Source organism: Ambystoma mexicanum, chromosome 13 (genome assembly GCF_040938575.1).
Source record: "Ambystoma mexicanum isolate Mex_15411 chromosome 13, UKY_AmexF1_1, whole genome shotgun sequence".
Lineage (NCBI taxonomy): Eukaryota > Metazoa > Chordata > Amphibia > Caudata > Ambystomatidae > Ambystoma > Ambystoma mexicanum.
Window position 1 is genome coordinate 403687410 of NC_090938.1, and position 15597 is coordinate 403703006.

The window sequence follows — 15597 nt, forward strand, 5'->3', positions numbered from 1 at the left end:
CAGAGAGTGATGCATAGAACAATCCATCTAGATATAGTGGACTTTGAAACTGCATCTCCTTCTCTTCCTGCTGCCACAGAGACAAAGAACTGATTAGTCTTTCTCAGTGGTCTGGTTCTTTCCATGTAGAACATGACTGCTCTGCGTACATCTAGTGTATGCAGACTTTTTTCTCCCAAGCTGGAAGGGTTTTGAAAGAACGTTGGTAGTTCTATAGACTGGTTTACATGAAATTTTGAGATGAATTTTGGTGCAAACCTTGGGTGTGTGCGTAGAACCACTTTATCTTTGTGAACTGTTACGAAGGGGTCTAGTACAGAAAGAGCCTGTAGTTCACTTACTCTCCTTATGGAGGTGATAGCTATTAGGAAAGCGGTCTTAAGAGTGAGGTCTTTAAGAGTTGCTTTGTGCATGGGTTCGAAAGGGGGGCCCATGAGTCTAGAAAGTACCACATTTAAGTCCCATCCGGGAGCTGGGTTAGCTATTGGAGGGTGTATTCTTTTTACCCCTTCCATGAAGGCTTTGATAACTGGTATCTTCCACCACGACACTTTAAGTTGGGAAGTGGTGTATGCAGAAAGTGCCGCTAGGTGGACTTTAATAGAATTGAACACTAGACCTGAATCCAGTAAATGGGTCAAGTATAGGACAATGTCAGTAGGAGAGCAGTCAATTGGGTTGATGCTCCTATTTGTACACCAGATGACAAATCTTTTCCATTTGCTAGCATAGCAGTGGCGAGTATTTGGTTTTCTGGCTTCCCTGAGGATGTCCATACATCTCTGAGGGAGTTGTAAATGGCCAAATTCTACGATCTCAGGAGCCAGGCTGCTAAGTTCATGGTCTGAGGGCATGGGTGCAGTGTCTTGCCCTTGTCTTGTGACAGCATGTTGTATGGGCAGGGAAGTTTCACTGGGGGAGATAGGGACATCTCCATCAAGTGAGCGAACCAAGGTTGCCGGGCCCACATTGGGGCCACTAGTATCATGGTAACCTGCTCCTGGTGCATCTTGTGCACCACTTTGTTGAGAAGGGGAGTCGGGGGAAAGGCGTAAACAAATTTCCCTGACCATTGAATCGACAGACCGTTCCCCTTGGATTGGTTCTGGGGGTACCTGGAGGCGTAACTTTGGCATTGTGAGTTTTCTATAGTTGCGAACAGGTCTATTTCCGGAAAACCCCATTGCGTGAAGACGTCTAAGACGATGTTTTCGTGCAATTGCCATTCGTACTCTTCGGGCAGTGGGAAGTCTCTGCTGAGCTTGTCTGCTAGCAGATTGAGTTCCCCTGGTACATGTTGCGATAGTAGAAACATGTTGTGTCTGAGAGCCCACTTCCATATATTCTGGGACAGTTTGGACAGTCCTGGAGAGTGAGTGCCCCCTTGTTTGTTGAGGTAGTACATGGCTGTGGTGCTGTCTGTGAGGACCATCACTGTCTTTCCTTGCAGGTGTTTCTGAAAGGCTTTCAGTGCCTTGAACACTGCTAGAAGTTCCAGCAGGTTTATATGTTTGGGTGCTAAGCTCGGAGTCCACGCTCCGTGAGCAGTCTGATGGGATAGGTGAGCCCCCCATCCTGTGAGGGATGCGTCTGTGGTTAGAGTGGCTTCTACTGCGGGTGTGGCAAAAGTCTTCCCTATTAGCAGGTTTTCTTTTGTCCACCACCTCAGCGAAAGTACTAAGGTCTGCGAGACCACCACTAGATCGTCCCATTGTCCGCTGGCCTGACACCACTGGCTGTTGAGCCTCTCCTGCATTGGGCGCATGCGCAGACGCGCGTGAGGTACCAAATAAATACATGACGCCATCATCCCTAGCAAGCGCATAGCTTTGCGTACCGTCACCTCCCGACCTGTTACATAATGGGGGATCTGAAACCGCATGTTTTGGACCCTCTCGTTGGAGGGGAAGACGAGGCCGTCCTTTGATTGAATTAGAGCCCCTTAAAATTGTTTGGTTTGGCTGGGTTCTAAGCTGGACTTCTTTTCGTTGATGGAGAAGCCCAGTTGGTACAAAAGGTTTACGGTCTTTTGGGTATTGGAGAAGCATGTTTCGTAAGAATCCCCGGTTATGAGCCAGTCGTCGAGGTAAGGGTATATTGGGATGGATAGCCTTCGCAGGTGGGCCGCTGCTACTGCCAGTACTTTTGTGAATACTCTTGGAGCAGAAGCTATCCCGAAGGGTAGTACTCTGAATTGGTAGTGTTTGTTCTCTATCTTGAACCTGAGGTATTTTCTGTGTGCTGGCAACATTAAAATATGAAAGTATGCATCTTTCATGTCTAGCGTTGTCATGTAATCCCCCTGTGATAACAGTGGGATTACTTCCTGCAAGGTCACCATACGGAACTTCTGTGGTTTGACAAAGTTGTTCGCTGGGCGCAGATCTAATACAGGGCGCATGGTTAAGTCCTTTTTGGGTACAAGGAAGTACACTGAATAAATACCTTCTGTTACCTGAGATAGGGGGACAGGTTCTATTGCTTCTTTTCTCAGCAGTTCTTTTACTTCTTGTAAAAGAATGGTGAGGTGCTCCGGTGATCTGCGTTGGTTTCGTGGGGGTTTGTACTTCGGGTAACCGTTGAATTCTATGCAGTATCCGTGGGTTATGGTTGATAATACCCATCGGTCTGACGATATTCCCTCCCATGCTGATAGGAACGATGTTAGGCGGCCCCCGACCGGTGATGCATGGGAGGGGACCCGAATCTTCGGGTCATTTGCTGGTATTGGGCGTGGAACCTCTGGGGCTGGAGCCACGACCTCTTCCTCTGCCACGCCGTTGGCCTCTTTGACTGAACTGGGTGTTACCCTGGTTAGAGGGCCAGTTGGTAGCAGAGTAACATTGTTGTTGGTTTTGCTGCTGTCTTTGGCCACGAAAGGAGCGTCTATTATCATAGCCTCGCCTGTTAGGGGGTCTAGATATTTGATCAAGAGTCTTGATGGTATCAAACTCTTTCTTAGCATGTTCTAGTGCCTCATCAACTGCCTTCCCAAACAGATGCGTCTGTTCTATGGGTTTATTTATGAGGGAGGCTTGGGTTTCGGGTTTAAAACCTGAATTGCGTAGCCAAACGTGTCGTTTGAGAAGTATTCCCTGAACCAGGGATCGGCCAGCAGTTGCAGCGGCATCTAGGGAGTTCTTAACGATGCCCTGGTTTACAAGTGTTCCCTCTGATATTACAGTTAGCAGACGTGACCGCAGGGGTTCAGGTGCGTCCTCTGCCTCGCTGCGCAGCTTGCTCCACTGTGCATCTGCGTAGCTAGCTAATAGGGAGTTGTTATTAGCAATTCTAGTAGAGAAGGCGGCGGAGGTCGTGATTCTCTTCCCAAGTGCGTACAGCTTCTTGCCTTCTTTGTCAGGTGGTGCTTCACTAGTGGATAGTGGTACCCCTGCTCTTTTCCTTGTGTTGGTAACTACAAGGGAGTCCGGAATAGAGTGTCCTCTGATGTATAAAGGGTCAGAGGATGAAGGGCTGAAGAGCTTTTCTATTCTAGGGTTGACCCCTCTTACTAAAGCTGGATTAGAAAGGGAAGGAGAAATTCTTCTCTTAATAGAAGCCAGGAGTGGAATAGACTGGCTAACAGGGGCTTTTTCTTTAATAACTCTTTCTACAAAGTCTATGTCTGGAAGAGCTTCCCCTGTGTCAAGCTCAAAATGCGCTGCTGCCTTGCGCAATAGTGCATTGAGGGAAGGTTGGTCATCTATGGGAGAGGAGTTCCCAATATGTGAATCCTTGAGAGGAGAAGGGTGAAAGGCATCAGGGTCTGAGTGCACTGATGGAGCTTGCCACGGCTGCACTGACGGGGATTGCCAGGGCTGCGATGTAGCTGTATCCTCTTCGAAAATTAGTGTAAGGATCTTCTTCGAACCCCTCTTCCTCAAGTTCTTCTTCTTGCCCACCCAAACACTCCTCATCTTCCTGAAGGTATTGCTCCTCCTCAGTGAGGTCATATACATCTGTGGAAGGGGGAACCAGCCTAGGAATCTTGACTCTAGGGTCATCCTGGGGCCATGCTCTTTGTCTTTTGTGAGTGGGTGGGTCTTGGTTTCCTAGAAACCTTTCCATTTTCTCCATGCAAGAATGGAGTCTTTCAAGGGTCTCATGGGGTACCCCTGAATAGTCTAGAGGGGGGAAATTTGTGTTTTCACCTTCGAACCGATTCGAACGCTCCCACAACGTCGACGAGAGGTTACCGTCTCCTTCTGAAAAGCCCTCCGGTAGTTCAGAAGCCTCCTTAGATGAAAGGGGCAGTTCTTGGCTACCTTTGTGCTTTTTCGTCGCGGTATTCGACGTTTGTTTCGTCGTCCGCGCACGTTTGTCTTCGGAGACAATTCTCGCTAGGCTCTCGACAACGAGTTTGTCAGTCGAGGGCTCTGGTGTCGACGTTGTGTGCGTTGCGCGTTGTACCTCGACGGCCGCTCTATGGAGCGTTACGTCGGATGTTTTTGGGGTAGCGCCCGTGTTAGATGAAAGCCCAATCGCTGGTCGCGGCTGCGTTTGCGGGTGGGGCTTGAGACCTTTACGGTCTGCGGTAGACGCCGGAGTGCCCTGCGTCCCCTTCGGCGCTGATGGATCCTTCGTTCTCGACGAAGAAGAGCCGTGGGTTGTATGTTTAGCCTTATGGGGTTTATGTGCGTCCTTGTCGCCGGGGTGTTCATCCCCATAAGCAGGGCGTGAGCCGAGCCCGTCGGGGCCGGGGACGGACGTCGAGGAGCGGGAACGCTCCTTCTGGGGGTTCATGACTTCCGTAACGGACGTCGAGTTATCGCCCTCCTCGTCACTTTCAGTAACAGCGGCAGCGGGTGAGGAAACTGACTTCGACATCGCGTAGTCCGCCCACCTTTTAACTTTTCGTTCCTTAAGGGTTCTAGGTTTCAAGAGCTTGCAGGCTGCGCAGCTGTCCTCTTTGTGATCGAGGGGCAAGCAACGATTACAGAGCTTGTGCTTATCCTTCCAAGTATATTTGCCCCTGCAGCGTGGGCAGAACTTAAAAGGTGTCCTCTCCATAGCTGAGGCAATAATAGCTGGCGATAACAACCCCAAGGGAAAGAAAGGGGAGAAAGAAAGACATTCTCAAAGAGAAGATAAAAGTTCGAACCCCCACTCTCCCTACTGTATGTTGGCCGTCGAGGCCAGGCCACGTGTTCGGCAGCGCCGAAGGATCTCCTCCGCTCTTCCTCTCCGTCGAAAATCTGTTCGGCGGAGAAACAGCTTCACAGCTAACGGAGGGATCGTTAATAATATATTAAGTATAACAAAGGACCGAGGTCCGTGGCAAGTATTAGCAATGTCTCTCTAGGAGCTCCGCGAAAGGCGACCAGAAACTGGGCGGAAAAAACAATCTGAGGGACCTCGACGCGTGAGGGATTGTGGGTACAATGCACGTCACTATAGGGATAGTGTTACAGACACGCCTTGTCGACGTCCCCTTTTCGACTACGAAAAACAAAATGCAATACTCCGCAGTGACCACTGGATGTCGGACCTATGCACAGCATGTGATTCTAAGCAGATTAACAAACATCAGAAATATTGTTTTCAGGTTCTCAGTAGTGCCCTTAGAGGAAACACATTAGTGCAGCATCTCCTGTGTATTGTATTGCATACTGCTGTGTCTCATTGACTACTAATGCCCAGTAATACCTGAGCCATTGCATCCGAGCTGTACACTTGCGGATCCGTATCTTGCTATGCTACTATTTTGATGCCACCAGAAGTGCCTGTGAACAGCCGAATTTGCATGGCCTCCCTTGTTGAGCCAAATATTTCTGCGTCATATTGTTAATCAGATTCTACTTATGCCATGTGCTAAGTAGCCTTTTGACGTACCTATACATTATAACGAATGCACCTAAGCTCTTTTTCCTTTTGCAGCTTTGTTAGTAATCCATATTACAAATACCAAATATGTACCTAGATACACCTGTTACGCTCACCTGGTTCCCACAGGGGCGTCGATCGAACCCGGACTGCAGCAGCCTCCACCAACGTGAAGCGTAGGGCAAAGACGGCTGTCTGGACGGACCCGCCTAGTCTTGTGTGCTTGACTCATAGGAATATTCTCCTGTAGATGGGAAAGGGATTTAGTTCCGTGGATTTGAGTGCAGACCCCTCCCCACTGCTCCCGCTCTCCCCGTTGGCCACCTCCGATATTCCCACTTAGTGTCCTCACCTTATGTTTTTAATGGATGAGCTCTCCATCCTGCGTGGCTTACAGGGGCGCCTAGATACCAGTTACTTCACTGGTTTGGGGTATTGGAGTTCTGGAAGATTATTGACTCCGGAGTTTACCAAGTTTAAAGAGTTCAATATGTCCAATGCTCACTCTTGCACCCCTTGGTGATTTTGCGGCAACAAATACTGTCTGGAGGTTGCGGGTGGCGTTCAGGTAAGAGTCTGTATTACCCAACACTATCCGGTAAAGTTGTGCGAGTTTAACTTGTTGTTTTTTCCTCCATTCATAGATGCGGCGTATTGAAGAATAATGCCTCCGGTGGTAAATCAAGTAAGCCTGTGGTAAAATGATTGTCTTTGTAGTCTCTCTAGGCTCACCTCGCTATTCCTTTGTCTTTTTTCCCCAGGTGTTGAAGATCGCCGAAGAAAATGATGGAGGCAGCGCCGAGTCGAAGATGCTGTGGACTGGTGGGAATGGAGCGGCGCTGCAGCTGCGAAGCAACGCGCGTCGAAGTGATGTCCTTTCATGCTCGGAATGGTGCAAGATCCTGAATCAGGTAAGGAATTAGATTAATGTCCGTAACCTAACCTCTTCTCTTATTTTCCCCTTTCTTCTAGGAGCTCCAGATGTGAGGCGGGCGTGGCAGAAGACTGGATGCAGGTTCGCAGGCACGGTGAGCGTTCCGCTGCTGAATGCATAGTAACGCGAAGCGTGTGTTGTAGATCGGGCGTGGTTTAAATAGCCTCAAAAGTAGTCCGAGGTAAGAAGTCCCTAGAACCACACCCGAGTAAAAGATAGTCCCTGCAGAAAAATAGACCCTTTCAGGTCTCACGTTGGCCTGGATACATGTGCAGCATGGTCTGCCTGAGGTAAGTGATGACTATGAGCCTGGCGCCTTAGGCACCAGGACTGATTCCTACTATGAGCCTGGCGCCTAAGGTACCAGGACTGAACCCAGATAGCCCCTAGCCGGGGCTTCTGAGGTTTTACTAAATGTCTGGATGCCTGCTTCCGGGGCGGATGGGCTTGGTCCAGATGCCCGGGGGTAGGCATCATGACACCTGTATGATGCCTAAATCACGTAAACCCACTACCTCTCGCTGATATGTTAGCAATCTGTAATCCTATGTGCCTATATGTTATTTGCTCACTAAAACACTGTCCCTACTGTATGCACTAGGCCAGCAATCTGCACCTCATACACTAGTGAGCCATGTTGCTTCCAAACCAATTAGAGGAGTGTGCATCCCCCTTTGGAAACCTCTTACCGACCCTCCCCTTATCAAAGATGGCCGTCGCCAGTGCCACCCTCTACCATGGGGCTGGAGCACCTAGCCTCCATGACCACGACTGGCCCTTGACAGGCCAAGAAATAGACTTACCACACATCGAATGGCAAAACATGAAAGCAGTGACAGGAAGGAAAGGCTGATGCCCCTTTCCCCAGCCATCCGCTGCAGGCCACGAGTACTGAGGGAATCCACTGCCCGCCGGGACAACATGTACCAAGGCTTGCCCAGAGCACTGCACTGTACTGCTGGCGCCTATATGCAGGTCGGAAACTGCTTTGCTTGCCTTTACTGCCCGCGCCACCTCCTTACCCCATGCCGACTCCTTTGCTCCCAAAAGTATCCCCATTTGTACTACCTTATACACAGCTCTCTGATGTTCAGCTAACAGCTATTAATCCCAGCTTCGCAGTAGCCCTTGAACACCCCGCTAGTCACACCGCCATCACCCTAGGTACAAGCACTAGACCTGGGCTCCCCGCGCCTGCCAAAACTAATCAGCCACCTGCTCTTTCACAGCACCAGCAACCTTCATCTAAGCCAACGAAAATGCCCACCGAGCGCAATCCCAAGACCACCCGTAAAACTCTGCCATCTCCTAAACAGATACTCAAGCCGTTTATCCACCCCTATTGCTCACACACATCACCCCTCACAACAGTACAGCTAGGGCCCACCGCTCTGTGCACAGGCACAACTCGTCTTGCGCGCCTCAGCTCCAGAACACTAGCAGCCCCGCAGCATAGCACCTTATCTGCACTAGGACCAGCCAGACAAACTAGACTCTCGGCACGTACATGCCAGAACTACCACCACACCTACTTTACTACCACCACACCTACTGGCCCACTACCACACACTACTAACACCACACTGTTGTATACACCAGCTAGCATAGTACACAGTGAACCCCCCACTTCACAGCAAGAGCAGGGGATGACAACGCACAAGGATCTAACCCCTGCCGCCCCCAACCAGCCTTGATACGGACACCCTGCCTCACACAATAGCCACCAACATTAGTCTCAAAGGTGCCCCGATTAATGCTTGCTCCATAGGAGCTCATGCCATTGATATCCACGATCTACTACCTGATCAACAACTAGACTTCCTAGCTATCACGGAATCATGGCTACACCCAGCGTCAGGCCCATCTCTTGCTTTAGCCATCCCTCCCGACTATACTATCCCCAGGACAGACCACAAGGATACCATAGGAAGTGGAGTAGCAATAATCTCCAAAATCTCTATGCAACTTAGACCATGCCCCATAGACCCTGTTCCATGATTCAAACTCTTGCTCTTGAAGCTCACTACAGACCCGAAACCACATTCAACTTCCTTCTTATTTACAGACAACCTAAGAACACGCCCGAACTCGACATCTCTTTGCTCATCACTCCTCTTTTGAAACCACTCCCCAAATTCATTATCTTAGGAGATATTAACCTTGGATTTGACGATAAATTAGACGCCAAAGCCACCGCTCTCACTTCTGCCCTCCATGACATGCACTTCATGCAAATAGTCAACTCTCCAACTCACATTAAAGGAAGAATACTAGACTGGATTCTGACATCCAATGTAACTATAAACTTAGAATCCATCTAAGAAGTTACTTGGTCTGACCACTTCCTGATACGATCTGACCTCCTCCCTACGAAGGCACAAGTTCCACCACCTGCCAGCCATAGACCTATTTCCATCAGAAATACCCACAAACTCACAGCAGAAAATCTCATCCCTATACTTGCAGACACGTTCAAGACCCACTCCTCCGCAGATACTAACCCCAACAGTATCTCCACTCTTTCTCACACATGTCTGAAAACTACTCTCGACATAGTAGCCCCACTCACTTCCAAAATCCAACGCAAACCGAAGCGAGTGAACCTCTGGTTTGATGAAGAACTCGTAATCTTACGCCGAAACAAAAGAGCACTGGAGCACCTTCACAAAAAGAACCCTTCCACCAATACAGCCATTGAAAATCGACAGTGGTAGCTCACAAAGCAAACTCCCTCAACACCCGCATTGCTAATGCGTCGTCAAGTGCCAAAGAACTATTCTCCATACTTAGGGAATTAGAATCACCCATTCCCACTGTAGCACTCGCCCACTCAGACAAAGCCTAGTGTACCACCATTCAAAATGCACTGACACAAAATCCTCACATTACAAGAGAAAAAAAAAGAACAAAAGAAATGTACTAGTTGGCAAAATGATGCCCTCTCACTTACCTAGCGCTAATGTCGGTACCTCCGTATCCCAATTCAAATTTCACAAAGTATCCCAAGATCAGGTCTTGGCCACCATCACCACCCTTAAACCTTCCAACTGCAAGGGTGACAGCTTTCCTGCCCGGCTGGTCAAACTCTGTGCACCAGCCATAGTGCCCATTATCATTGACTTTATCAATGCCTCTTTTACGTCCAACTTTGTCCCGTCCAGCATCAAATCGGCCTGGTTAACCCGACTACTCAAGAAACCTTCCCTTGATCCCACCATACCTACCAACTATCGCCCCATCACTACCGTTCCCTTCCTACTGAAGATAATTGACCGAGTAGCCTACACTCAAATCCAACACTACTTGGAAAGCAATCACCTGCTAGGAGCCAGACAATCAGGTTTCCACCCCAAACATAGTACAGAAACAGCATTATTAGACTTAAAAATTCAGATGGATAGCATCCGAGATTCAGGTAACATAGGAATTTTACACCTACTTGATATGTCAGCTGCGTTTGACCTGGTGCACCACGACATACTGGTACAACGCCCTTTCGACACGGGATGTTTTTTTGCTGCGTTTTTTACCGCAAATTCTTTTTTCAAAAAAAAACCCCATCGAATTTCTTAGAAAATGGGGGGATTGGAGGGAACCCCCCCAAAAAATAAATAAATTGGATGGTTTTTTTCGAGAAAAAAAAATTGCGGTAAAAAACCCTGCGAAAAAATATCCAAGAATGAAATGACATGGAACCGACATTCTGTGCCTTGCTCTGGCTGAAAACTACATTTTTTCCCCAAAAGCCGCCCTATGGATCAAATCATTCCTATCGGAACGCACTTCTTTATTGGCGATGCGGCTGTTGACCCCATCACAGTACCTCTAGGTGTCCCTCAAGGCTCTTGCCTCTCACCTACACTGTACAATACATACACTAAACTACTTTTTGCAGCACTTGACGCCATGGGCGTCATCTACACTAATTTCCCAGATGACACTCAGATATTGATTCCTATCACTGGGAACCAAAAACAAGACACTGGCACCATTAATAAGATCTATGCAATCTTCCAAAACTGGATGGCCACTTATAGCCTATGCCTGAACGGTGAGAAAACATAGATCCTCATTGTAGGCTCTCCCGCCCACCTAAAATCCCTAGATGATAGCTACGCTGCCATAAATATTGATGGCACTTCCATCCCAGTCTTGAAACAAGTAAAAATACTAGGCGTCTACCTAGATGCTAATCTCTCCATGACCAAGCACATCAACGCCCTGTCCTCATCCACTGCCTATACTAGGAAACTTATCTCACTTAGCAGACACTTCCTCACTCCCCAGAACTGCTTCACCCTAGCACAAGCCCTCATCCTTTCAAATCTAGATTACTGCAACATACTTTTACTGGGCACCACGACTACTAATCTTGTCAAACTGCAACTTCTTCAGAATAAAGCCCTACGTGCGCCCTTTGGCTTAAAACAGAATGTTCACATCTCCCATATCATAAAAGAAGTTCATTGGCTCCCTGTCAAAGCGAGAATCCTCTTTAAGGCCCTGATCACTGCCTATATAGGTATCTTTAATGATGCTCCCATCAATCTAAACTACGGTGTAATCCAAAAGGTCATAACTCGGTCCCAAAGATCATGCACCAGCATTGCCCTGAATGTTCCTCGCTACAAGAGCAAAAGGGCGGTAGGCTCTAGCTTCACAGTAGCCGCACAAACGCTTTGGAACACGCTACCAGCTCACATTAGAAATTAGCAATCGCACCATTGTTTTAAGAAAATGAGCAAAACCTGTATCTTTGACAAATTCGACTAAGATCTTAATCAAGACCGTCAATGTTATTAATATGCTGAAACCGAATGTATGTATGTAACCAGAACCCTAAGAACGTAACAAGCTAATTTTCTTAAGCAACCAACGCCGTGATACCCTTAGGTCTGGGCGTGTAACAAATGCAATAAATAAATCAAATGTCCCCCCCTCCCCCCAGGTTTTCTTCTCTCCCCATAATGGAATACACCAATGCTTCTGCTCTTTCTGGGTCCCATGAAAACCTCAATTCAGCAGATTGCAGTAGTCCAGCTCGGACTCCCTTGTCAATGAAACACTTCTTAAATTCATTTAACAGCTGCCGTTTCTTAACTGTTTCTAGAGCCCAATCAGGAAAGAAAGTGTATTGTTTACCTCTCATATTCAAGAACATCTTTTCATTTGGCTGCTGCTTCGTTTCCTGTATGTCTGCAACTCTGAGTAGAAGTGTTGGCCCTTTTCCTGGCTGGCTTTTCCTGTGTTTGTTTGGACTCTGTAGGATCTTTCAATGTACAAGCAGTTGTTCCCCAAACCCAGATCCACCGCTTCAGCATCAATTGATCAGCAAATGGCACTGGGTCATCTCCCACATCACTTAACAGCAGCCCCATGACCCTTATCTGGTTCCCCTTCACCCAGTTCTTTAGATATTCTGTTCGGCTGGCTAGAGACTTATTCCCTTTGACATAAGATTATGTGTATAAAAAGGTTCCTATTCACCTACACTACACGTAATTAAACAAATGGTTGTAGCGCATTCTTAAAGCATATTGTGCAAGGTGGGATTCACCTCAATTAGTAAGGACAGGACGATGAGGTGGGGCATTGGGGCAATACTAGAACATAAAGGATTGCCAACACAGGAATAGGATTCAGAGGTTCACCAACATATCTATCCATTCATCAACACACAACTTGGCGGGGGAACCCAATCGCTTTAGGTTGCTCATAATTGCAACCTTAAGTAGAGCCTAAGAAACCATTTAGTAATGTCTTCAGTTTCTAAGCAGGTCAATCAGTAACACATTATAGACATATGTTATTATGAAAAGCAATATGAGCAGGGTGACTTTCATAGGGGTAAATTAATATGTATCTATAAAACACTAGTTAGAACGTATACTGAAAAATATGAAGGCGTGAAAATTGACAAAATAAGAGAAAAAAACTGGCAATACCCCTTGGGTGAGTTTGAGTCTTATGTTTTCGCAAAATGTTCAACAACCGGTTTAATGTGGTAATAACATCAACTAAAAAAAAAATCACAAATGAGAGAAACTGTCCATGTATTGGCGCATGATGATCTATTTCCAAGCCGGCGAGCTATATCCTCTCCAGTTTTTGATCTATAGAGTGCAATCTTTCCTCTAATAAACATCTCGGAACTAGTAACTACTCTTGCCTATCAGTTCTTTCACATTGCTAAGTTAGGAGAAAAAAACATCTGTGTGACTGGGAGTCAATAGGAAACCTTTTCTACCTAGTACCACACAAAGGTCTGCTCTTGCTCCACATCTTACCTCGTTGTTTGTCTAGTAATTTCCTTTTTCAAAAAACATGTTTTGAAGCCAATGGATGAAAACAAGCTTCCTACCATTCAACACACCAAGCTTCCCTAACAGTCCAAATTCCAACAGATCTTCCAGCTTTTTTCTTCCGTACGGTTAGTTAATTCAAGAGATGGAAAACCTGGCTTGGGTCTTGCAAGTGCCAGTTGTACCCAGAACTGTTATCAAGGTTCTTCTTTTGAGATGTGTAGGGAGTATTTCTGGGAGTTTCCTCACGCTGCTAACCATCTTATTATTGAGTCAAATATGTATTAACTCTAACTGCTCCCTAGGACTTGCCACAGATAAAAGGGCACAGGTACAAGGGAAATAAAATGTTCTTTCTATCAAAAACACTGCAGTAAATATGGTTTTGCTATACCAATGCACATTTACACCAGCAGGACAGGTTTGAACTGTGTGGTGTACCTAATAGCAGGAGGACAGGAGCCTTACAATACCATTATTACATTTCTAAATATCCCTCCATGTCCGATTCCTCCCACTTTTGTAAGCTGTACTAATTGGTGTTCTTATTACTCAATTTACGTTATCAACCTCAAAAGGATGAAGGTCTTTGCTTGCTCATAGAACTCCAACACAAGGGCTTCACTCATGAGCATTCTTACCGGCTCATTCACAGGCACAAGAACAGAGACTCTTATTTTGCCAGTGATATTAGATGTCATCTCATCCTCTGAAGACAGATCTCGGACCTCCTCCTTCATCTTCCGCTTCCTGCTGCTGGAGACCACTTTTTCTGCAAGGAAATCAGTCTCGTTAGGGCAGGACTCAGAAGGAGGCATTATAATTCCAGGCTAGCAGTGACCACCCGATTCCCTCTACCGGCAGCCACCACCAAAGAACCTCAGCTAACAAAGAAGCCAAATGCCCTCAAGTCCAATAATGAAACACACTGCATATCTGTAACAATAGTGTTGCAGCTGTAAATTGATGAACAATTTACTTGTTGAACGAACGGGAACCCCAAATCCCCTGTGCAGCAATGTCATCTTGTGATTGCGTTTATAACCAAGCCGGTTTATAAATTAGAGTCCTAAAAACACTTTCAAACTTGGTGGATGCCTTAAACTCAGGCACGCCTATAGCAGCTTTTGATCCTGGAGGTGGGTGAGCAGGGGGTTGGTGCCTTCTGAGTCACTGTAAAAAAATGTAAGGTCCATGACAACAGGTGAATATTTTCAGTAAAGGGGCCTTAACATCTCCCCTAAATTAACTTGAGTGAGGAAGCATAGCAAGGGGCCCCTAAGCAATGTATCTGAAATTTGGACAGGGTGGAGAACATTTTTTAAATAGCTGAAAGGATAATTTCACAGTACCATGTTTGAGACAAATGGGGTAAAAAGACATAGCGTTATCCATTGGTTCTCTAGGGTAACACAGGAAATAATCCATTAGATGCCAGGTCACCAACAGCACACAGAAACATTGTCATACCTGTGTGCACAACATATGGCAATATTGGCATTGTAAAAAACGTTAATGATGCTGTGCCCACAATATGTCAGCACTGCTACTGCATAGCACGCTAATGAAGTTGCACCCGCGCTATGTGCTAGCATTTCGACAGTAGCTCACATTTTTTAATCTGCACCCAGAATAAAAAGAGTGGCCAATGGAAGCTCAACAGCTTATTCATAAGACATTACTGTTTAGAATCTGGCTAGATGTACCAGCGTACAATATACAACTCTAGATTGCCTCTCACCCCCAGGTTCTGCTTATATTTTCTCCATTGTCTGGTCCCGTGAGCTGCATTCTCAGTTCAATCCTTACTGGGCTACTCCTGTGAGGAAACTCTTCCGTGCGCATGAGCTTGATCCTAGTTTTCCTTTCTGCTGGCTAGCCCCAGAGCTGCTGTTTGCTGTAAGTGAGCTTGAGGCAGGGGCTTCTGCTGTGCGGTCTGTGGCACTGTGCTGGATGTCCTAAAGTTGCAGCGGTCATACTGATTACCACCTAAGCTCTCTGCTATCTAGCCCTGTGATCCTGACTCCACTCTACTCTGCTTGCTGGGCCCATGTGCCGGGCTGCTTTTTGATGAGCATGAACAGTGTCTGATCTAAGGTTTTCTTGGGGGAAGGGGGGTCTCCCCCTTTAAAGCCTCTCCTTCATGCCCAGTGAACTCCATGACCACGCAGGTCGGATGGGTTGTAAACAGACTACTTCATCAGCTGCATGCGGGGCATATTCAGGCGCCACTTGCTGTCCCCATGGTTGCTAGGCAATCGGGCTGAGTTCCCCACCTGGGTAGAGAGTGCAATCATATTGTGCTTCAGTCGTTCCTGGGTGTCTTTGTTTCTGAATTTGTTCCCTTCTGCTGCCCCGCCCAGAGAGAAGATTCTGCAGATGACCTCGTGTAAATGTAATTTCTTTTTTTTTCAAGTGGCAGGTTTTAATCTAATTTTGTGCATGAGTGTTATGAATGCAATGGTGTGTGTCTGTGTATGTGTGTGCTCGCACAAGAGTTTGAATGAGTGTGCAGTGTTAGGGAGTCTACGTATGTGT

At 47.0% G+C, this 15597-nt stretch overlaps 1 protein-coding gene across 6 annotated transcripts in view; it reads right to left on the reverse strand.

Moving 5' to 3' along the window:
* The window catches only part of IRF9 (interferon regulatory factor 9), a 327420-nt gene that overhangs the window by 276034 nt on the left and 35789 nt on the right, over positions 1-15597 (reverse strand). For all 6 annotated transcript variants that reach the window (XM_069633987.1, XM_069633991.1, XM_069633990.1 and 3 more), the window contains exon 4: positions 13701-13831. In XM_069633987.1, coding sequence (XP_069490088.1) covers positions 13701-13831 — 131 coding nt within the window. The remainder of the gene's footprint in view (positions 1-13700; positions 13832-15597) is intronic.